The 24,722-nt window shown below is 33.8% G+C and overlaps 1 protein-coding gene across 3 annotated transcripts in view; it reads left to right on the top strand.

Moving 5' to 3' along the window:
• The window catches only part of DYNC2H1 (dynein cytoplasmic 2 heavy chain 1), a 319,367-nt gene that overhangs the window by 7,595 nt on the left and 287,050 nt on the right, over positions 1 to 24,722 (top strand). For all 3 annotated transcript variants that reach the window (XM_036028642.1, XM_028516717.2, XM_028516716.2), the window contains exons 4-18: positions 1,029 to 1,147; positions 2,388 to 2,532; positions 3,240 to 3,472; positions 5,817 to 5,945; positions 6,048 to 6,161; positions 6,277 to 6,388; positions 6,721 to 6,845; positions 7,691 to 7,866; positions 9,913 to 10,108; positions 12,684 to 12,779; positions 15,557 to 15,709; positions 19,996 to 20,094; positions 21,096 to 21,235; positions 21,319 to 21,547; positions 22,635 to 22,762. In XM_036028642.1, the coding sequence (XP_035884535.1) occupies positions 1,029 to 1,147; positions 2,388 to 2,532; positions 3,240 to 3,472; positions 5,817 to 5,945; positions 6,048 to 6,161; positions 6,277 to 6,388; positions 6,721 to 6,845; positions 7,691 to 7,866; positions 9,913 to 10,108; positions 12,684 to 12,779; positions 15,557 to 15,709; positions 19,996 to 20,094; positions 21,096 to 21,235; positions 21,319 to 21,547; positions 22,635 to 22,762 (2,194 nt within the window). The remainder of the gene's footprint in view (positions 1 to 1,028; positions 1,148 to 2,387; positions 2,533 to 3,239; positions 3,473 to 5,816; positions 5,946 to 6,047; positions 6,162 to 6,276; positions 6,389 to 6,720; positions 6,846 to 7,690; positions 7,867 to 9,912; positions 10,109 to 12,683; positions 12,780 to 15,556; positions 15,710 to 19,995; positions 20,095 to 21,095; positions 21,236 to 21,318; positions 21,548 to 22,634; positions 22,763 to 24,722) is intronic.

The following is a 24,722-nucleotide window of genomic DNA, read 5'->3' as shown; positions in this document are numbered from 1 at the left end:
GCACTAACAAAGAGTACAAAAATGTGAAAATGTGGCACTAAATAATTATAAAAGACCGCACAAAGGATTTTGTTTACTAGGAGATAGGAAATGAGAAGGCAGTGCGTCTTTAGTCATCCTCAGCTGGGAAACTCTGTGTCGGGGCAACTCAGATTTTCCCTGCTCTGCACAGGTCTGCAAGTGGCCACTACAGCACAATGAGCATTGATTTTAAGTTACAGGTAAATATTAGCAAGCAGGTTAATTAAATGTTAGCAAGTAGGTGAATTTCTCAATCCAGAATCCTGGAATAATGAGGATTGACCTTAATTATAAACCTTATAAAGATAATGGGCCACTGACTTTCATTTTAAAACCTATTTTATCTGAAGCTTAAAATTTTATTATGGCTCTAGAAAAATTATTACTCATGAATCATTAATTGAAATGCAAAACATATACAAATGATTATTTAAAAATATTGGCTATAGTGTTATTCACTGCCTTATTAATTAAATGCCTTTTGAATTCCACAGACTGAGAAAGAATAGTGCATTTGTTTCTAGCATGAGATTAGGAAAGTAGAGATAGAAAGTAGTAGTCCAGTTCATTGGAAAATTTAAAGCAAATCTACTTTAATTTGCTTATATTTTGAAATTAAATTGCAAACATTTTTGATTAAATCATGATCACTTCAGGTTTGGGTAATATTCAATAGTATGAATGGTTTTGGAATCAGATTTAGGAAAGCCTTGTGTTGGAGAAGCGAATCCAGAGACGAGAGAAGCAGAGTGACAGTGTAGGTATGCCTGACTCACAAAAGCATGTAGGAGTCACATTGAGTAAGAACCGTGATGTGAAGTAACATCTGGTGGTGGTACTGTTTCCAGTGACTTCAAGTAAGAACTTTCTGTTGATAGAAATTATAAAACGTTTTTTCTTTACATCCTTAAGAATACAGGAAATATGTAAAATCAGCAAATAAATCTGATTACTTTTTGGCTTTTCATTTTAATTGATATATTTTTTTTCCTTTCTCACTTTTTCAGGTATTCTTACACCAAATGATGAGTTCCAGTTTTGGATAGAACAGGCTCATCGCGGAAGTAAACAGATCAATAAAGAGCGAGCCAGTTATTTTAAAGAATTATTTGAAACAATTGCAAGAGTATGTGATTCATACATTTACATACTAGGCTTTTGATAAAAGTACTTTAGGATTCTATTTTTAATAAATTTATCTCTGTTTTAAAATCATTACTTGATGGTTGTAAACAAAATATATCCTTCATATATAGCAAGGTTTACTTATGGTGTGTGTTTAATGTGAGTATAACATAAAAATGTAAACTTTTAAAGAAGTTAAATTGTAATCTCCAGTAAATATTTTTTTCAAACATAATTTTCTTCACATTAGATAGGGAAAAACAAAAACTTAATATACTAACAGAGGCTTATCTATGTGCAGTTCTTTTGAAAGAATGTTCACTTTATTCAAATTAGCATTTTGAAGTAGCCTGTAATTTAAAAACTCTTAGTTTTATACTTATTTGGTAATTATTCCTTGATGTATCTACAGAGAGGTTAAATAAGTGACTATTTTAATTATGGTTATTAAAAATCTGTTCTTTTCAAAATAAATATAGTTATTTTCTACTTGTTTCCAATATTTCAATAATGTTTTTAAAATATTTATTCTAGTTCTTTTTTTTTAAAGATTTTATTTATTTATTTTTAGAGAGGGAAGGGAGGGAGAAAGAGAGAGAGAGAAACATCAATGTGCAGTTGCTGGGGGCTGTGGGCCGCAACTTAGGCATTTGCCCTGACTGGGAATCGAACCTGTGATGCCTGGTTCGGAGCCCGTGCTCAATCCACTAAGCTACTCCAGCCAGGGCTCAATAATGTTTTAATTAAGTGTTTGAAATGGTTTTAAACTCTTTTTGTAGCATTGATAAATGTAGAATGATAAATCTTGTACTATGATTATATTATTGGTGATATTATATAGTACAGCAAATGAATGAATAAAGATACCAACTACAGTGGGTAGTATAAAAGTGGACAATGGTAAGTGAACAATACAGTAATAAAAAAATGGTGTTAAGACTACCTCCACTTGGGTAAATTAAAGAAATGAATCCAGATTTAAAGAAAATTAGACCAAGTATAAAAATAAATGAATAGATTTTTTTGCAATTCTTAGTGATTTTTCTGGCTTTCACAAAATAAATATTTGTGAAAAAACATATAGGGTGTTTATGTAAGGAAGTAACATCATCTGGTTAAAAAAGGAGAAAATAACACGGCAAATACTAGAGTTGTAGAGGTTGAAAAAGCCTGAGAACATTTTGATTATATTGCCCAAGGTAAATGTATGGTTATCTTAAAGGAATGAATTTTGGTTTTAGGAGTTTTATAACTTGGACAGTCTGTCTTTACTGGAAGTTGTTGACTTGGTGGAGACGACTCGCGACGTTGTCGATGATGTGTGGAGACAGACAGAGCATGACCCTTATCCTGAGTCACGCATGTTACATCTCTTAGATATCATAGGTACTAGTAAAGAAAAAATTCTGGAATCCTGTTTTATTTATTTATTTATTTTTTCCCCTTTAAATGATCTTTAATGTAATAATTATTGCTTTCAGTAACTCTTAAAGCAGATCATAGAATTATTTAAATGGATATGTGTATATAGTTGGTTACTTTAAATCATGTATCAAATTCTTGAACTATTAATACAGCTAAATTTACATAGATTTTTAATCCCTGTGCATGTATTAATTTTGAATTTATTTTGTAATGAACCGAAAAGTTCTTTAATATATTGACTTGTAAGTCAATATTAAAAGTGCAAATACTTTTGACTCAGAAAGTGTCCTTTTTGTTATTATCCTAAGGAAATATTAGACAAGTACATAAGGTGTATGAATAAGGATGTTGATTGCAGCATTATTTGTAACAAATAGCAGTTGAGAATTGGTTATTTAATGCTACATCCATACAGTAGGCTCCTAGCCTTTAAAAAAATGTATCTATATTTCTGCACTTTAAAGATGTATTGATCTATTGTAACATGCAAAAATACTTCTGTTTTTTGAAAAATATTTGTTATTAACAGTCCTAGTCTAAAGGTGTGCATGTGGTATTTCACAGAACCTTAGTTTGATAATTTGTACATTAATTTTATCATAAGCATGTATTCTATAGTTTTTGTAAAAAGACATTTCCATTAAAAAGTTTGCTTTCTGTTTTATTAGGTGGTTCATTTGGAAGATTTGTTCAGAAAAAGTTGGGAACTTTGAACCTTTGGGAAGATCCTTATCATGTTGTGAAAGAAAATCTAAAAGCTGGTATTTCAATTTGTGAACAGTGGGTGATTGCCTGCAGTCATCTAACAGGTCAGGTGTGGCAGCGCTATGTTCCTCATCCATGGAAAAATGAAAAATATATCCCTGAAACAATTGAAAAATTTGGCAAACGCCTTGAAGAGGTATTATTTGATTATTTGGCTCTTTGTCTTCAAGTGTGAAGTATGTCCTCATTTGTTAATAAATGTATTTTTTAATTAAGAAGCACTGCACATCTGATAGGAACTATTCATATTTTTGAGGGAGAATAACAGTGAAAGTTTATGTGAAGTAGTATATGACAGTCATCTGGTGCAGCCAGGTGCGGAATGGTGTTCACTGAGTGCTGGCTTCCACCCCCTTTCTTTGTCTTCGATGCATGACTGGTCAGCTTGTTAGTTGTGAACTTCTGTTGTGTTCTTTGTTCTAGAAAGGATAATCCACTTGTCCATGTATCAAAGCTACCAAACATTCTCATGGTGACCAAAATTGTTTTTAAGCAGGACAGCTTTTTAGGGGGTATTCAATGGAAATATTTGAAACAGCTGGTTAATTTTCATAAGTTACGAGTTTCCATATAGGACTTATATATTTAGCTTGAAGGGACAGGGAAAATAAGAACATGCAAAGATTGCAAAGCTGACTTTTTCCTTTTCTGCTTACGGGAATCAGTTATTTGGGAATTTTTTAAACCTTTTTATCATGAAAAAGTTTAAACATACTTAAAAGTAAAGTATTGTAATGAATGCCAATGTATCTATTACTTATTTTCAACAATTTTTGACATTATTCAGTTCTTACTCTATCTCTTACCTTTCCTTCCTTTATTTTCTTTGCTAGAGTTTTCAGAACCAATTCAAGAAATCATATACTTTCACCCTTAAAACATAACCATAATATCACCATAACATCCAATAAAATTATAATAATTTCTTAATATTATTTTATATCTAACCAATGTTCATTTTTTTCTGATTGTCTCAGTTGCTTCATAGGTTCTTTTCCAATTTTAGTTTTGATATGTGGGTTTAAGTATGTTTAGCCTGATCCAACTGTTATTATGCTATCAATTTTTTCTTAATGATTTTAGCAGCCATTAATGACCACGAGGAGATATAAAATGCAGATTTTCTAACTCTTTTCTTTCTACATTTGTTACTGATGATGGAAGAACTTTTCCTCATCAATTTATTACTTACCTTGAAATAAAGACTGTATAGGATTAACAGTGTAGACAATTACTTCTTTTCTTTTATCACTTTTTAGAACAATGAATTAATAAGTTAGTATCATAGTAAGTTCCATAGGCAATCGATGAAGTGTTTTTCAGTAGTAGTATTATGAACCCATGAATTGTTGTATTTTATGTATTTCCATGCATTATAGTTATTATTATTTTATTTAAATTGTTTCAAGTTTGGGCAATGAGTGCCTCCTGTAAGTTGGCTCTTACATCATTTTGAAGTAAACCCAGTATTTCTTTGATAGTTTTCTTACTTTCAAGCCCCCCAGAATGTACCAGCCCCTCGTTTGCATTTTCTGTCTCATACCTGGAGTTAGTCATTTTTCCAAAGAGCCTGGTTCTTCTTAGTGGAAAATGGTATTTAGCAACAAAAATTTGGTTGGGGAAGTATTCAATTTTGCTTAGTTATTAATGCTTTTAGACCTTTTTAGTAGTTAGGATTTATGGACTGGTGTTTTGTTTTTAGCAATAAAAAATAAATCATGAGTTTGTACTGATATTTTTGACCCAAATGGAAGATTATAGTGTTTCTGCTTAACCTTTTGATCCCCTTTTGATTGTTGGTGGAAATTTTAAACACAAAATACAATAATTTGTTTTCTCACTATTTGTAAATTGTACACAATAGAGTTGTTAATGTTCCATTATCAGAATTGCAATTTAATGCGTAATAGTGAATATCAGAGATACTATGTTAAGGAGGAGAGAAGCTAAAACTTAAATGAACTTTAAGTGTAGTTTTAAAAATATTTAGATTTCAGCCCTGGCAGGGTTGCTCAGTTGGTTGTAGTGTTGTCCTGTGCACCAAAAGGTTGCAGGTTTGATCCCAGGTCAGGGCATATACCTGAGTTATGGGTTTGATCCCTGGTCAGGGTGCATATGGGAGGCAACCAATTGATGTTTCTCTCTATCTCGCTTCTTCTCTAAATTCAATATAAACATATCCTTAGATGAGGATTAAAAATAAAAAATAAAAAATTAGTAAACATACTCTTAGGTGAGGATTAAAAATATTTAGATTTTATATATTTTCACTAGATTTGAGTACACTGATTGATGTATTGATGTAGTATGTATAACTTTGAATATTGATGAGTAGTAATTCTCAAAATTACAGTTTCAGTTTCATTTTTCATCAGAGAACCTAGGTAAAAAATTCTTGCCCATTGTATTTAGGTTTTAGACTTATTTGTGGAGATTTATTAATGTAAATGAATTTGTTGTTTTAATGTTTTATGTTTTAGGTCTTGGTTGTTAGAACAATTCATGAGAAGATTCTCTATTTTTTACCTGCTAGTGAAGAGAAAATCCTGGCTCGAGTATTTGAACCTTTCACTGGCCTGAATCCGGTGCAATACAATCCATATACTGAGGTTGAATATATATGTTTCTAAATATAATTTTCTGTTTGTGTTGTTATATCTAAAGGAAGATTTAAAAAATATTAAAGTCTAACAATATCAAAATGTTTTTAGCCTTTATGGAAAGCTGCAGTGTCACAATATGAAAAAATTATTGCTCCTGCGGAACAAAAAATAGCAGGAAAATTGAAAAATTATATTTCAGAAATTCAAGATAGTCCTCAGCAGGTAAAATCCTGAAGTATTTTACTTTTAATAATTTTAAACTACTTTAGGAGATATATAAGTATTTGCCAAGTTAATCCACTTAGGATAAATATATACTTATTTTATTTTATACTAGCTTCTTCAAGCATTTCTGAAATATAAAGAGTTGGTGAAGCGTCCAATTATAAGCAAAGAATTGATGTTAGAAAGAGAAACTTTACTGGCAAGGCTTGTGGACTCAATTAAAGGTAAAAGTTTTTCAGAGATTATAGTATTTGCTTGAGAAAATATTTTTGTAGATTACTTTTTTCTTTTTTGTATACCCTTTAGAATTAAGAATATATTTATGGCCTGTATTTGCTGAAGGTTAATTTATTATTTCTGTTACAAATGACACATTTTTGAAAAACCACCCTATATTCTTTTCTCTGTCTCATTTGATATGACAAGGTCCCTGAGAGTAAGAGAACAACTCTTACTATTTTTCTGTTTACAACATTTGACATAGTTCTTGGAACATGGAGGACATTTAGGAAATCTTTGATGAAGTATTATCATTTATTTGAATTAAATTTTATAGATTTTCGATTAGACTTTGAGAATCGGTGTCGAGGAATCCCTGGTGATGCATCTGGACCACTTTCTGGCAAAAACCTTTCAGAAGTTGTCAATAATATAGTTTGGGTTCGCCAGTTGGAACTGAAGGTATTCATTTTAATAAAAGTTGAAGAATAAAAATTATAAAATGTGCTAAATTAATGTAGAAGTCACTCTAGACCTGTAGTGAAAATATTAAAAAAGCATTTTCTGTTTTCCTTGGCATATCCATTTAATTTTATGTGAATGAAATGTAGAATTCTGAGAAAGTGTGCAGAATAGGTTGTAATGGTTCTTCTCCTTCCTTGTATAGAGATAATTATCAAATAATTTGTCATTCCAATTGCAATTGTTACAGGTGATTGTCTTAAAAAATATTGAAGAGAAAAGCATCCTTTACACTGCACAGATAGATACAGAGTATTATAAAGGCCAGCATGTTTAAGATTTCTACTTACTAAAGTTTGTATTTTGGATGTTTTATTTTCTGGAATCGTCTGCTGCTTAATTTTGTACATCAGCTTTCCAGGGTGTCTACAGTGTTCTTTGTAAAGTTATGAAGGAAAGGAATTTCTTTCCTTTAAATTGCCCTTTTATGTTGGCCTAACTATTGTTTAAGATATTAACCAGAGCATGTAGCGAAGAGCCCAAATTGCTGTTTAGCCTGTTTGGGAGTATTGCTGAATTCTTGGAGGCACACCTGAATTTCCCTTATCTTACCTTTCAGATTATGCCTTGTATGCATTACCCACTATGTTTTGCTATCCTGAAGTTGTATAATTTAGAAGCAAACTGGGGTTGATATTATTGTATTCACTGGAAAATATTCCCTTGTACTGTTTAGAGATAAGTGGGTAAATACTTCCTGAATCACAGATCAGAGAAGTGGCTTATTTTATGCTAATTTTGTTAGATTTTAAATAATCATTTTTTTTGTAATTTGGCTTATTAAGGTGGATGATACCATCAAGATAGCAGAGGCCCTTTTGCCTGACTTGTCAGGATTTCGCTCTTTCCATCGAAGTGCTCAAGATCTCTTAGACCAGTTTAAACTCTATGAACAAGAACAATTTGATGATTGGTCCAGGGACATTCAGTCTGGTTTATCTGATTCTAGATCTGGTTTGTGGTAAGTTTAAACATACTAAACAGGGAAATCTACACAAGAATCTTCTTTGTGTTATTAATCCACATGGCAAGATGGAATTAATCATCTCTGTTCTCTTTCTTCAAACTTACTCCTGCTCCTTTAATTATTTTGTTAGTTTTTGTTTATCAGCTTTTAAGTCTTTAAGGTTGGCAATTCAATGATATGGTTGGTCGACTGCTTTCCCCTTCTTTCTCAGGTCTATTCCTCGAAACAGCAGATTCCCGTTTTGGAATTAGAGTTTCCCTGCTCTATGATTTTTTGTTATTTGTATTCATATATATATATATTTTTTTTTTGCCTTTTTACATTAATATTGTGTATGCACATGCATGTACACACATACACACAATGTAAATTGTAACATTTCATTAATTTTAAACTCTTTGGGATGGAGAGTATTTCCTTATGGTGCCAACATAGTTCCTAAGGGTTTGGTAAATATTGAGCTACATTGAATGTAATTTAATTGGTCAACCTAATTATTCTAATGGGTATTTACAATGGATGGTCTAGAAAAACCATTGTTTTTTTGTTCTGGTATACTTTCCCAGCATATTATTATCTGCATTTTTAAAGACTTGTCATATTTTAGTTTTTAGGAACTTGTTACTTTTTAAAAGTAACTTTTCTATAATATGAAATTCTGTTTATTTTCCCTATATTGATGCAGAGGCCAAAAGTGGTAACTTCTTAAACTGAATAATAATTGTTTTCCCTTTATCTTGCATTTTGGTTGTGCAGGAAGAATGTAAGAACCAGAGAGTGTAGAGCATAATGATTATAACCTCATGCCATTTAACTCTCTCCCTTTCTATCCTGAACCTAAAATAGGAGAGATGCTCCAGGCTACAATTAAAAAAAAAATAAGAATTTTTTAGTCAACTAATTTTGGAATATAGACACCCTGTCATCACTCTAGCTCTGGTGGAGACCTGCTGTGCACCTAAGGACTAAGCTGCGTGCGGTAAAGAGCCTGTTGAACTTTGTTCAGCCTGGTGTTTGTTTCGCAGCTGACAATGAAATACCCTGTCTCTCACCTTCTTTTTTCTTTTTATTTTCTTTCTTTTTTTTGTAAAACATTATTATCCTATAGAGTCAGTGTGTTCTCGAACATATTTTAGGTTATGATGGTATGTAGAAGCTAATTTTGAAGATAGGGTTCAAATAAAAGCAAAAAGGATCACTGTAATAATTTTCTGACAGGCTTTTTATGTTCATAAGAGGAAAATTTCAGCTAAATCATTATTTTAATGCATTTTAAAGTATGCCTTGTTTTATGTGTTATTAAATAAGCTGAATGTATTTGTTCTTTGATTTTTAGTATCCTGCTTTCTAAGACCTGCAAATTCTCTTGTGGAAGTGGTTTAAAAGAATGAACATTATATAAACCTGATCCTGAAAGAAAGATTGTGAAAACATAGTACTTTATGCTTAATTACCTCAACTTAATTTTTACAATTCATGTGGACTTGAGTGCCCCAATGTAAAATTTGAAATTGTAGCCTTTACAACACACATAAAAGGATAAGCCTTAGATAATGAAACAAAGATTAGAGAAATTAAACTTTTGACTATCTCTGTTCTTACCATTTTGATGTTCTTATCATTGTCCTTTTAATAAAAGTATTAAAGAAGCAATTAGTAGGAGTAAAAATAATATGTTTTAGAAAATGAGTCAAAACCTTTTCTCTTTATGGTGAATATGGTGCCTTTTTTGAGTTTCAGCTGATGGTTGAGAGATTGATTTTTCTGGCTTCACAACTGCTTGGTTGAAATATTAATGTTATATTTTAGATATTGCAGGTGTATTGTCAAGACCTGAATTGTGATATACTATATGAAAAAGATCCATTTGAAAACTATAATTAAAAATTTTTTGTATTAACTTTATATTTACAGAATATAAACATAAATATGTTTATAAATATGAATATATTTACAGAATAGTTTTTACAGTTGTAAAAACTATCTTTTTATCAGAAGAGTGAGAACATAAAACTTAAAGTTATTCAATTTGTTTTGTAGCATTGAGGCTAATAGTAGAATTATGGAATTGGATCCTAATGATGGATCATTCAAAGTGCATTATTCAGATCGGTTGGTGATTCTTCTGAGAGAAGTTCGTCAGCTTTCTGCCCTTGGCTTTGTTATTCCTGCAAAAATACAGCAAGTTGCAAACATTGCACAGAAATTCTGCAAGCAAGCAATTATTCTTAAACAAGTATGAAATTATATATTTGACAACATGGCTATTCTGAGTTCATTGCATGGGATATTTTAAGAGCTTTGTTTTCTACTTTTGGTTGTTTTAGGCTAATAGAATGATACTATTAACTCTTATGAAATTGATTTGCTAAATGATCTCATTACAAAATTTGCTTTGTAAACTATATAGGCATTTAATAATTTAAAGTATTATTATTGCTTTTCATTTTAAAAGCTTTTAGAGAAATTGAACATTCTGTGTTTTTCATCTTTCTTTTATGTTACTTGCATGGGTATTACAGGACCTTCTTATTAGAGGGAGTCCTCTGTCTGCCTTGGAGGGGCATATTCTTAGAGAATTGCCAGGTGGATGGACTGGTCTCTTTTCTTGGTCATTTCCTCAGTCTACCTGTTCAGCACATTGCCATCATATCATTTACCTGTTTAAAACCAACTATTATCACCTCATTTTATCTCCTTGGTACAGTGTACAAGGCACTTCTTAATTTTGCACTGACTGTCCTTACTGGTTGTGACCTTAACCGCCTATACTCTTCCTCCCATATTGCACCCTGTGGCTGTTTGAATGTGTCTCCATGCACTGATATCTGTTCCTTCTGATTAGAAAATACACAGTTTTCCTTTAATTCTCAACTCAAAATTCACTTTCTTTGTTGTGACTTCTTTTAGTTGTTTGTTGCTTATTCTGTGTGTAATGTGCAAATCATTCTTTCTGTAAAATTTTTTTCTCTCACTTGATTATTAGAACTTAGAGGGCAGGAACAGGGTCTTGTTTTAGGCTGATAGAATGACACTATGATGTTTCGCTTATTTTTTCATTCGACAGAGTCATTGAGCACCTGTACTACCAGTCACAGTGTAGTGAGAATATAAAAATGAATACATTGCTATCATGCTCTGGTGCAGAGTTTCTCAACTTTTGACATTTTGTACCAATTCTTTTTTGTGGGGATGTCTTGTATATTGTAGGATGTTTTTAGCAGTGTCTCTGGCCGGTAGCAGGTGCCTAGTTCTAACATCAAAAATATCTCTAAACATTGCCAAATGTCACCTTGGGTGCAAATTAGCCATCGTTGAGAACCACTGGTCTAGTGGGAGAGAGCAAACTAAACACTGAATTCTCATTAAATATGAAACCTTCTGGTAGATACCTTATTTATGTTAAATTCCTCACTGGTCTTATGAGGGATCAGATTTGCAACACAGTTTTCCTAGTGCCACACAGCTAGCAAGCTGTGAAGCTGAGATTTGATACCATGTCTCTCTGACTCCAAAGCCCATATTTATTCCATTATGGTTTATAGAGAGATGGCAGATATGTGACTATATAGATACAATATTTAATATATTATGAGTACTATATTATAGATGTTCAGAATGTCCTGTGAGAGCATAGAGGTGGTAACTTTCGGTTATTTTCCTGGATAGGAGTAGAGGGAGTATCAGATAAATCTTTACGAAGGAATGGTGTTTGATGTGAGTCTGGAAGAGTATACATATGCTGTATTAAGAGCACGGGGGTTGCAGTTTCAGGTGATCATTTCACAGAGAGGGACTACATATTCAAAAGCAGAGAGTCTTGCTCATGTTTGTATCCTGAGTATTTAGCTGAACACAATAGGAGCTTAGAAGATGGATGAATGATTATATACTATTTGTATTGACCCCTGGAAAAACAACTGGGAAAAACTATTTATATGTACCTTCACTTATGAGCAGATATTTAGCTAGATAGAGCAGGGGGTGTGAAGTAGAATGTTGGATAGATAGCAGTATTGCCAGATTGTTGTAATAGTATATGTTCTGTTGCTTCTAGTTTTCCAGACTTTGGATTTCATTCACAAATGTATTTGGAATTCATTTGGGAGGTTTTGTGTAAGCAAAAGGTATATGATTTATGTTTAAGAAAGGATTGCTCTGGCTGCTTTGAAGGCTTTGCATGGATAATGGAGGCCCTGATCCAAAGAAACACAGGGAGCAGTTAGGAGACTGCTGCACTGGTTTTGCCAAGAGATGAGGGTGCTTGGATTAGGATGGGATTCACGGAGGTGGGTGAAGTAGTTGGATTCAATATATATTTTGATATTGACTATATTAGTATAGTCAATAGACTTCACTAATATTGGATGTGAGAGATGAGTAAGGGCAATGCAAAGTTTTTTTTTGGTCTGAGAAATGGGTAAATCATTGTGTTATATAATGAAAAGGGAAGGGGGCAGGTTTGGAGAGTTGCAAGGATAAGAGTTCTGTTATTTTAGCACTTTGCATACTTTACTGGTTTCCTCTATGTTCCCTATGAGACTGTACTTCTTAAGTTCAGGGACTAGATTTTTATAATCTTTGTTTAGTTGTCCCCCCGGGACATGGCAAATTATAGGAACTCAAAACATATTTGTTGATTGTATATAATAATACATAAATACTATAATAGAGAAGAAAAAACTATTTTTTGTTAAATCTTAGAATTGACAAGTTATTATTTCCATCCAGACAATTAAAAATGAAGAAAAATAAATAATTAGGTGTGCTATTTGTTATTGATTTTTGCTAATTGGACTTTTACTTTGTAGGTGGCACATTTTTACAATTCTATTGATCAACAAATGATTCAAAGTCAGAGACCAATGATGTTACAATCTGCCTTAGCATTTGAACAAATAATTAAGGTAAATGGATTTTTCATGTTATTGTAATTGGTTTTTACATGTGAAATGTTTTTTATTTCTTACTTCTTTAGTGTATACTTCAGCTCAATATCACCATTGACCTAAGGCTTTATTTTGCTCCCCAAATGACTTCTTTCACTTTTAACAAGTAACATTTTTTTCCAACAGTGGGTTTACACAGTTATAATTTTCACATATTTTAGTGCTGATTTTGATCAATTGAAATAGTATGTATAGTATACAATTTGTGTGCCATTATACTTACTTATTCACTTAAGTATGACATGATCCTTATACACAGAACTAGTGCTTTTCCATCATCTCCTTTTTAAAAGGAGAACATGATTATATTTCATACAGAACCTTTGTACAACCAACAAATAAAACACTACAGTAAAATGATAACAAGAAACATGGTATTGAGTTTGCAGTACATGACAAATGGTTAACATCTTTAATCATAAATGAGCTTTTATGAACCAGTAACAAATACAGTAATTTAAGGTTTATTGCTCTTTATCTGTGCCTATAGAAATGTTAACACATAGGAAATTAGGAAAACCCACAACAGTTTTAAATGTACACATTATTATGTGACTGCTAACTTTTTGAAATCCACATTTTTAGTCTTCATAAACATGAACTATTTGAAAAATTATATAGAAGAGGAATATATCCTTTTATTCTTCTCCTATTTGAAGTAGAGAACTAGTTCTGCCATGATCCTCAAGACCGACTACCCCCAGGTCCTGCGATTTGGTAGGGGACTCACAGGACCGACCAAGGTTATGTTGGACTCACAGCAGTAACTTATTTCAGTGAGAGGATGCAAAAGAAATCAGCTAGAGGAAAGGTATAGGGGGGAAGACCTGGGGAAACCAGGTGGAGCTTTTAAGAGTCCTCTCCCAGTAGAGTCACACAGGGGATGATCAGTTCTCCCAGCAACAGGTTGTAACACCGTGAGCCGTTGTCTTACTGGTGCAGGCAATTACCAACTTAGTGCCCTGGCTTTATTGGTGGCTGGTCATGCATAAATCTTCAGCCTAGTATGTACCAAAATTCCAGGTTCCCAGAAGAAAATCAGTGTTCAGCATAAGCCATATTGTTTAGTGTGGTAGGAACCCTCCCAAAGTCCTACTTCTCAGATGCCTGTTAAGGGCTGATCTTTTAAGCAGGTTAAGGGATGACAATCAGACTTACTGTGTTAACTCTTTTCTGCACGCTAGTATGCCGCAGGCTTAAAATTAACTAGAAGTTACATAAATCTACATGAAATCTACATATAAAGTTTTATAAAACCTATAAAAGATAGATATTATAAAAAACATTTTTCCCATTGCCAAAGCTCAATACAAGTTTATAATGGAAAACTTAAAAAATACAGGTAAACAAAAAAAGAAATAAATCATCTTATAATCATACCACCAAGATATGGTCATTTTTAATAGTCTGGTATGTATCCATTTAAACTTTGTTTTCTATGTATATTTACAAGTATACTTTTTGAAAATGGGATCATATTTGATTATTTTGACCTTTTCATCTAATATATAAATTATATTTGTAAGCTTTTAGAACTTTTTCTTTTCTAATAAATGTATTCAAAGTAATACCTTGATATTTCTGAAGAGAAAACTTTTAAGAAATTGGGTAGTAAGAACTAAATAATTATATGTAACATATGTTAAATGAGACTTAGTAGTGGATAAAAAACTGAGATAGGAGGAGAGAGAACACTCAGGTTCGTTATAATTCTCTGGCCACTCACTATGTTGTAGAAAATTGGAGGGACTCTATTTTCATGCCCTCAAGCAATCTAACATTAAATTGTGTGTAATAATTATCAATAAATGCTTTTGAACTGATTCACAGAGTATTTTACTGAATTTATTATATAATTGTTTAGTTACATTTATTCATCAGCTCTTTATTTAGTGTCTACTATATTCCAGAAATTTGTCCTGCCTTACCCTTACTTACTTCAAGTGACATAGAAACCTTACTTTTTTTATGTCTCTTTATCCTCTCCACTCCTACATATTTGTCTTAAGTATTTCCTCTACATATGTAGAACACCAGATCAGATGGTGTTATGAAATTTTTGTTTCAAATATGACTTGAGAAACTCATGAGAAGTAGGATAGTTCAGGCCTGTGGACATTATCTTGGCGGGGGAGTTAGAGTACTGCCTGCTTTTGCCAAGCAGGGGATGGAAGTTCAGCTCTTCACTTGGCCTCCTGAAATTGGGGAGAGGGTGGGTGTTCCATTCGTGTTGACTGGAGTAGGTTGGGTATTGCTAAGAAGATTTTCTATGAGGCCATTGTTTTCTTGGTCCTTGGGCTTGAAGACATAGGCATTTTCTGGAATTTTATGTGTCTGTCCCTATGGGTAGTTCCAGGTTGCAGGCTCCTCCAGTGTCCTTTCCTGGGGATTTGGGAGGCAATAAAGAAACCTAGGTGTCTTGTTCCTCCACTTCCAAGGTTTGTTGACTGTCTTCTAATTTCTACTTTTCACTTTTCCTGTGCTTCTTTATTGTGTTTTGTATGGGGTTTTTTACTTGTAAGAGGGAGAACCTGGGAGGAATGGGGCTGCTCAGTGTTGACCCAATTGCCTTCTCATATATAAAATGGAAAAATTATTACATGTTCTTTTATTGTAGGTTGTTGTTAGCAATAATTAGACTTGCGGTGTATTTGAATTTTACACGTTGAATTTTAATGTTGAATTTTTTGGAAAAAAGTCATTTAAGTACTTAATGTCATTTTGTTGTGCCTTAGAATTCAAAAGCAGGAAGTGGGGAAAAGTCACAGATTACTTGGGATAATCCTAAAGAATTAGAAGGCTACATTCAAAAACTCCAAAATGCTGCTGAACGACTTGCCACTGAAAATAGGAAACTGAGAAAATGGCACACTACATTTTGTGAAAAGGTATACTTTATACTTTTTAAAATTTAATTTATTGGGGTGACTGGCTAGCAAAATTATACAGGTTTTAGGTACACAGTTTTACCACACATCTTCTGTGCACTGTACTGTGTGTCCACCACCCCAACCAGTCTCCTTCCATCACCATTTATCCCCCCCATATCTGCCTCCAACTCCCCCATTCTCCTGGCAGTCACCATGCTGTTGTCTCTGTCCGTGAGTTTTTTCTCTTTTTTCTCAATTCCTCCACTGCTACACCTAGCCCCCAGCATCCCCACCCCCACGACAGCTGTATGTCTATGAAACACACTGTTGGTATCTAAGTAGGAATTGCGGTGAATCTATAGATGGCTTTAGTTAGTATGTGCATTTTAATGTTAATTCTTTCTATCCATGGACATGGTATATACTTCCACTTATTTGTGTCTTTTTTGTTTTTTTCTTCATTATGTTACAGCTTTCTGGGTACTAGTCTGTTACATTCTAGGTTAAATTTATTCCTAGATTTTTTGGAAGCAGTTTTGAATGGAGTTGTTTTCTTAGTTTCATTATCTGATAGTTCATTATTGGCATATAAAAATGCAACTGATTTCTGGATATTTACTTGTATCCAGCTACTTTATTGAATTTATTTATCAGTTCTAGTAGTTTTTTTGTGTGTGGAATGTTATGGTTCCCTGTATACTCATGCAGTATCATGGCATTTGGAAATAATGGCAGTTTTCCTTACTCCTTTCCAGTCTAGGTGCCTTTTGTTTCTTCTTGTCTGTTTGCTATGGTTGGGACTTGTAGTACTATGAAATAAGAGTGGTGAATAAGCGTGAAAGCAGACATTCTTGTCCTGTTCCTGGTCTTATGGAAAACACTTAACAGTTTTTGCCCATTGAGTATGATGTTGGCTGTGGGTTTAGCATATATGGCCTTTATTATGATGAGGTATGTTCCCTATATTGCCACTTTGCTGAGAATTTTTATCATAAATGGGTGCTGGATTTAATCAAATGCTTTTTCTGCATTTATTGGTATGATCATGTGGTTTTTATCCTTCATTTCGTTTGTGTGGTGTATCACACTGATGGATTTGTGGATATTGTACCAACCTGGCACCCCCTGGAATGAATCCCACTTGATCATGGTGTAAGATCTTTTTAATGTATTTCACTAGTTGTAATCTGTCTATTCAGATTTTCTGATTCTTCCTGCTTCATTTTTGGAAGATTGTATTTGTCTAGGGATTTATCTCTTTTGTTCAGAAATAAAATTAAAGAGCTATGAGTAGTATTTTTAAAAAATATTTAGGATGCAATTTAAAATAACTTCTTATTTGGAAACAATTTGAGACTTAAAGTTGCAAAAACAGAACAGTGTTCATACTTACCATACTTTTAGGACTATAAGACACACCAGACCATAACATGCACCTAGGTTTTAGAGGAGGAAAATAGGAAAAAAAAATTTTGAAGTGAAAAATGTGGTAAGATATTTAATAACCTGTGACCCTGCTCCACCGCTGCTGCCCCGCTCCCCACAGAGAGCCAGGTAAGCTATATTCAGACTATAAGATGCACCCACTTTCCTCCTAAATTTGGGGAAAAAGTCGGTCTTTTTTTTTTTAAGATTTTATTTATTTATTTTTAGAGAGGGAAGGGAGGGAGAAAGAGAGAGAGAGAGAGAGAGAGAGAGAGAGAGAGGGAGAGAAACATCAATGTGCGGTTGCTGGGGGCCGTGGCCCGCAACCCAGGCATGTGCCCTGACTGGAAATCGAACCTGTGATGCTTTGGTTCGTAGCCTGTGCTCAATCCACTGAGCTACGCCAGCCAGGGCGGAAAAAGTTGGTCTTATAGTCCGAAAAATACAGTAACCTTTACACAGCTTCCCCTGTTGTTAACAACTTATATAACTATAGTATAGTTAACAAAACTAGGAAATAAACTGTTTCTGAATTTCACAACTTCTCCACAATGTCTTTTTTTTCCTCAAGGATCCAGTCTAGGATCCTACCGTGCATTTTGTTGTTGAGTCTCTATAGTCTCCTTTTCCTCGTTCATTCCTTGTTTTTCATGATCTTGAAACTTTGGATGAGTACTTGCTAGTTATTTTGTAGGATGTCTTCAGATTTGGATTATATAGGTTTTTTCATGATTAGATTACAGTTAGCAGTTTTGGTAGGAATACCACAGAAGTGATGTTTTGCTTTTCTCAGTGCATTAATTAGGTATTTATTTGTTATACTTTTGGTTGAGATAACATCCATCACTTAGTTAATTAAGGTGGTGTCTGTCCAGTTTTTCTTTCTTTTTCTAAAATATATTTTAGTGATTATGCTACTACACTTGTCCCATTCCCCCCTTCACTCTCCTCCACCCTGCACACCCCCTCCCACCCACATTTCCCCCCTTTAGTTCATGTCTGTGGGTTGTACATATAAGTTTTTTGGCTTCTACATTTTCTATACTGTTCTTACCCTCCCCCTGTCTATTTTCTACCTACCATTGTATGCTACTTATTCTCTGTACCTTTTCCTCCTCTCTCCCCCTTCCACTCCCCTGTTGATACCCCTCAATGTGATCTCCATTTCTGTGAATCTGTTCCTGTTCTAGTTGTTTGCTTGGTTTGCTTTTGTTTTAGTTTTAGGTGTGGTGGTTAATAATTGTGAGTTTGCTATCATTTTACTGTTCATATTTTTTATCTTCTTTTTTTTAGATAAATCCCTTTAACATTTCATATAATAAGGGCTTGGTGATGATGAACTCCTTTAACTTGACCTTATTTGAGAAGCACTTTATCTGCCCTTCCATTCTAAATGAGAGCTTTGCTGGATAGAGCAATCTGGGATGTAGGTCCTTGCCTTTCATGACTTGGAATACTTCTTTCTAGCACCTTCTTACCTATAAGGTCTCTTTTGAGAAATCAGCTGACAGTCTTATGGGCAATTCGTTTAGGTAAGGGTCTCCTTTTCTCTTGCTGCTTCTAGGATTCTCTCCTTAATTTTAATCTTGGGTAATGTAATTATGATGTGCCTTGGTGTGTCCTTCCTTGGGTCCAACTTCTTTGGGATTCTGTGAGCTTCCTGGACATCTGTTTCCTTTGCCAGAATGGGGAAGTTTTCCTTTGTTATTTGTTCAAATAAGTTTTCTACTTGTTGCTCTTCCTCTTCTCTTTCTGGTACACCAATTCAGATGTTGGGATGTTTAAAGATGTCCTGGAGGTTCCTAAGCCTCTCCTCATTTTTTGAATTCTTGCTTCTTCATTCTTTTCTGGTTGGATGTTTCTTTCTTCCTTCTGGTCCACAACATTGATTTGAGTCCCAATTTCCTTTTCATCACTATTGGTTCTCTGTACATTTTTCTTTATTTCACTTAGCATAGTCCTCATTTTACCATCTAATTTGTGACCAAATTCAACCAATTCTGTGAGCATCTTGGTTACCAGTGTTTTGAACTGTGCATCTGATAGGTTGGCTATCTTTTCATCGGTTAGTTGTGTTTTTTCTGGAGCTTCAGTCTGTTCATTTGGGCCATTTTTTTTGGTTTCATGCACCTGTTATGTAGTGAGGGGTGGAGCCTTAGGTGTTCATCAGGGCAGCGCAACCCACGTTACTGGGTTGTGACACTATCTGGGGATGGGGTCCGAGAGGGAACATTGGTACTTGCTCCTCTCTCTGCTGGATTTCAGTGACTTCCCCCACTTTCCACAAGCAAATTGGGCCCTTCTGGTGCTGATTCCTGTGTGGGTGGGTTTGTGTACATTCTAGGAGTCTGCGGGTCTCTCCAACGAACTTTCCTGTGAGGCTGGGAGTTTCTCGCACTGCAATGTTAACCCCCACAGCTGTTTTCAATCAGTGGTTTGAGTGCTTTATTTCCCAGCGCTGTGGCCCTGGGTTGTGCAGATCGTCTTGCTCCCCAGTTGTTTCTCCCGGTTTATATGAACGTGAACGTGGGACCGCCTGCTCTACCAGTTGCCCCCTTGCTGGGCCCGCCAGCTGCTGCTTTCTGGACCACCTGTAGTTTTGGGGGCTCTGTTCCACCATCTGCTGCCTCGCTGGGTCCGTCAGCCACCACCTTGTTGCAAGTCCTCTCTGCCCATCTCTGCCCCTCCTACCTGTCTGGATTTTCTGTCAGTTCTGGGTTGTTGTTGTTGTTGTTGTTTTTAGTGTTGTCCTTTTGGTTGTGGGAGGAGGCACAGCATGTCTACCTAAGCCTCCATTTTGACTGAAAGTCGGGTTTTTCCCCTGAAAAGTTACCTATTCAGGTGACACTTGAAGATTATTATGCTCTTATTTTAAATAGGTGGTAATTCTTATGAATATCGATCTGCTTCGGCAGCAACAGCGTTGGAAAGATGGATTACAGGAACTGAGAACTGGCCTAGCAAGTGTAGAAGCACAGGTAGAGTATGTTTTACGTTGTGTCTGTGCTTTAAATCATGACTGTCTCAGAATGTGAGTATATGAACTGATGCAAAGTTTATAAAGGCTACTTATAAATCTTTACTAATCGATTCCTCATAAAGCTGGAATTTGACTGAATTATATATGAAGACCATAAAATAACATTGAATTCACATTTAAAAATATAAAAAGTTTCTATTTGTCTTACAGAATGGCAGATCTCTCAATTCAGAGTTAATAATTTTTTGACTTGACATATCTATCATTTTTTAGTTTCAGGTGAATGTGATATTTGTAGAGCATGAAGTCAAGTTTAGGCAGAAGCTTAATGATTAAAATAACTCTATATCAGAACTTTTTTCTTTTTTGGGCAAAATTTTAGTCTTATACACATTTTGATATAAGAGAGGATGTACACAAAAATGGCTAGCACAAAGCCTGCTACATATTATGTATGATCTCTGTTGTATATGAGTTAGGTGTCTTATATATTGACACATATTTTTCAGTTCTTAGAAAAAACAAAATTAAAATATTAGAATTGATATGTTTATGATTATGTAGAAGCAAAGAGCATGTAAACTATCCTGAGCACTCTAATATTTTAAATTTAACATGTTTTAAAATGTGGAAGGATTGTTTAGGGGCTGAGAAGGGAAGAAAAGATCATTATTTGATATGGATTTTGAAAAAAGACTAAAAAGTTCACAAAAAAATTTGTTGTTCCAGTTAATGTTTTCATAAAATAAAGCCAAAATGTAAATCTATTTAGTATTAACTTAATTTTTTTGTGTTCTATCTATAGACATAAATATTAGAGATTTTCTTTTTTAACTCTATAAACTCGCATGCTACAATTAGCAGTTAAGGAGTTGCATGTTTTAAAATAAGTTTTTTTTATTGTTTATAATTTTACTTTAAGTGATGTGAAAGCATTAAATGAAAACCTTACTCTACTACCTATATTTTTAAATAAAATATGTAAATATAACATATTAGGGATTCCAAGCAAGTGACATGCACGCGTGGAAACTACACTGGAATCATCAACTGTACAAAGCTCTGGAACATCAGTATCAGATGGGCTTAGAAGCGCTTAATGAGAATCTGCCAGAAATAAATATAGATTTAACGTACAAGTAAGATTTTTTGAAACCCACTTTATTTTTCCATCTAAAATTTTCTAATACTTTATACTTTAAAGTTACTTATTTACTTTCAGACAAGGACGGTTGCAATTCAGGCCTCCTTTTGAAGAAATCCGTGCTAAATATTACAGAGAAATGAAGAGATTTATCGGCATTCCTAATCAGTTTAAAGGAGTGGGTGAGGCAGGAGATGAATCTATTTTTTCTGTTATGATCGATAGAAATGCAAGTGGATTTCTGACTATTTTTGGGAAAGCAGAAGATCTGTTTAGGAGATTGACAGCTGTTTTACACCAACATAAGGTATGGAACATGTAATTTTCCCTCCTTCTGTTATGCTGTTTCATCAGATTGGTTGAATTAGTATTAAATGTACAAATCAATAGTTTATCTTGAGTGGCATGAAATAAAAATACTGCAAACCAGAGAACCAGAGTTATGGATTCTTATATAAGGTAGATTTATGTCTTTGACTATTTGAAGATTGAGAAACTACATTTTTTAAAAATTGTTTTTGTCAACTTGGAATGTGACATGACTCTGTTGTGTCAATTTTAATTCCTTCTAATGAAATATGTATGTATATATTTTTTCATTCTTTGGAACAAAAGCAATCCATGAAGGGATGTCTTTGAAGTTAGTGAAACTGAGATGATTAAATATCTTACTTTTGTTTAAGTGCATCATTACCACTAACTCTGAAGTTAAACCCTAATTGCATTCATTGCTCATTTATATTGACTCTGAGACTATGAGAATTAAACCAGTTTTTTTCTTTCCTTACCTGAGGACAGTTTTTCATTGCTTTTTTAGATAGAGAGGAAGGAGGAGAGAGAGAAACATTTATGCTAGAGAGAAACATTGCCTGATTGCACTCCATATGCAGCTGGACCAGGGATCATACGCTCCTGGACTGGGGATTGAACCCACAACCTTTCGGTTATGGGACAATGCTCCAGCCAGCTGAGCCACAACCACCTAGAGCTCAACAAGTTTTTTAACTGATACTACAATGCTTTTGCATTTAAAGTTTTTAGAATCAGTTGACTATGGATACTTTTAAATTTGTAGCTTGTGGTGTCTATTGGCTTAAGAGAGATGATTCTATCTTAGTGCACATCATATTTGATAGGAGGAACTAAAGAAAAGGTTTTTTTAGTCTCTTCAAAACAGTTTTATGATCACTGTACTTTTTATTGTCATTTTTTACCTGTTCATTCTTTAGATGACACAATAATAATTATATTTACATACTTAAGTTGAAATTTACTTACAGTTACACTTGTCTCTTTTTATTGGTTGGACCCTAATCTGTGTTAATAATTGAACCATAAACTTTAAAATGTTAATTTATTAGTTCTATTTCTTTAACAATATTTTTCATTCTTAGGAGTGGATTGTAATTGGGCAAGTTGATGTGGAAGCTCTAGTGGAAAAGCATCTTTCTACTGTTCATGATTGGGAAAAAAATTTTAAAGCACTGAAAATAAAAGGAAAAGAAGTAGAACGACTTCCAAGGTATTAGAAGTTAATGTAATAGTACTTATTTGTAATAAGCCTTCTGAAAGGCCTTGTTTAATTGTGCATATATTATCTATAAAGGATAATATCACTTATTAATTCATTTGTTTATTCTTTCAATAAATATTTGGCAAGCATTTATAATATGTAAACTCTTATTCTATGCAAATACAAAGACAAAGGAGGCAGAGTATGTGAGATCAAGTTGCTTTTTCTCTGGTAGTACAGTAAGTCAGGTGTATTGACGATTAAGTCAAGTGCACACAGGGGTTAATAGAGTGGGCTCTGGAATAGGTGGTTCTTACTAGCTGCATGACTTTGATAATCATTTAGACTCTGGACATTAATTTTCTTACCTTTAAAATAGCTATACCTATAGTATTTATCTCACTCTGTTTTGGGGATTAAATGAGTAATTTGCATATAAATTTCTGGCACAAGGTGAGTTCTCAATAAATGTTAGTTGTTACTGTTAAAATACCAGATAGAATTCTTTATATTCCATATTTGAGATTGAACTAGGCTATGGAGATTTACAGGATGATGATATCCCATCCATTTGGGGCAAAATCAGAGAACATTTTAAGGTAGAAATATTTGAGCTAGGATTTGGACAGGTATAAGAATTGGTGATTAAATTAGAGCTTCTCAGGAGAGGGATTCATATGCTGAAAATAAGGTGGTTAATTAGAAATTTGATTAGAGTTAATGTTTTATTAGGGCCTAGAGAGATACTCCTGGAAAGGGGTAGATAGGTACAGATTTTGGAGAGCCTTACATTCTATATTAGGGAATTTGGATTTTGTTCATGTTAGAATGGTTAGCTATTGAAGATTTCTAAACACAAGTGTGCCAGTACAAAAGCTATATGTTAGGGAAATTAATTTGGAAATAATAATGTGTGGTTGAATAGAGAGATCCTAGGGGAAGGGAGGGAGTCTCTCATCATCCAGAAGACTAGTAATAATTAATTGAATTAAGTTGTTGGACACAAAATGGGGAGGAGGAAATATTATGAGGTATTAAGAGTCCTTATTTGTGGAAGAAGTTGAGGGATGAAGAATAGCAAAGAGACAAATGATTTAAAGGCTTGATCTTAGATGATCGGGACAATGATAGTGCCTTTAATACTTGTTTGAAGAAAGGAAAAGACAGAGCTCTTGTAGGTTATATATATGAGTTTTTTAATCTCTGTGGGATACTGTCTTTGATCCCAATCTTGTCTGTCTTATTTGACTTTATGCTGCCTCCTGACTGCACAAGGATCTCTACTGCTAATGCTGCTGTTTGTTTATCCCTTACTCTAGATGGCTCTTCTAATTTTGCTTTCCTGCCAAACCTAAAAGGAGTAAAAAGAAATCATCTACATTTCACTTTTCATTTCATTATTTCTTGCTAATGAATTAACATGTATACATCTAGTTAATATACACATACATATACATGGATATTTATTTTATGGGTGCTTTCTGGATATGTGCTGTATACTTAGAAAAGCCATATTCTTATGATGTATTTCTGATACTGTAGTAAGAGTGTAATTTGGGGGTATTCTATCTATGGCTATTCTAGTCTATCTGTGACTGAATAGAGTCTCAGTTGCATGTTATCAATATTTTCAAGTGAGAAGTAAATGTTAGTCTTCTCTACAGGATTCTGTAGTCAGTGACTACAACTCTGCTTTAATCATATCACTTCATGTTAATTCATATACACCGTAATCTATTTTTGGTGTACCAAAATCACCTCTATTCGTGTATCAGATATCGGAAATCTGGACACTTTTTGTGTAAGGATCTCAAAAATCACATAAACTCTATGTATCAAGCAAAAATTATCTCTTATATCTGTTGATGGTTAAGAACTGGAGTTTAAATCTCTCCAGTTAGTGGGTGAATGAGAATAAATAAATGAGACTTTAAAGAAGATTATATTTTAAAAATAAAAACTGTGAGAA

This window comes from Phyllostomus discolor, chromosome 6 (genome assembly GCF_004126475.2).
Source record: "Phyllostomus discolor isolate MPI-MPIP mPhyDis1 chromosome 6, mPhyDis1.pri.v3, whole genome shotgun sequence".
NCBI lineage: Eukaryota > Metazoa > Chordata > Mammalia > Chiroptera > Phyllostomidae > Phyllostomus > Phyllostomus discolor.
This window is presented reverse-complemented; position numbering and strand designations above follow the sequence as displayed.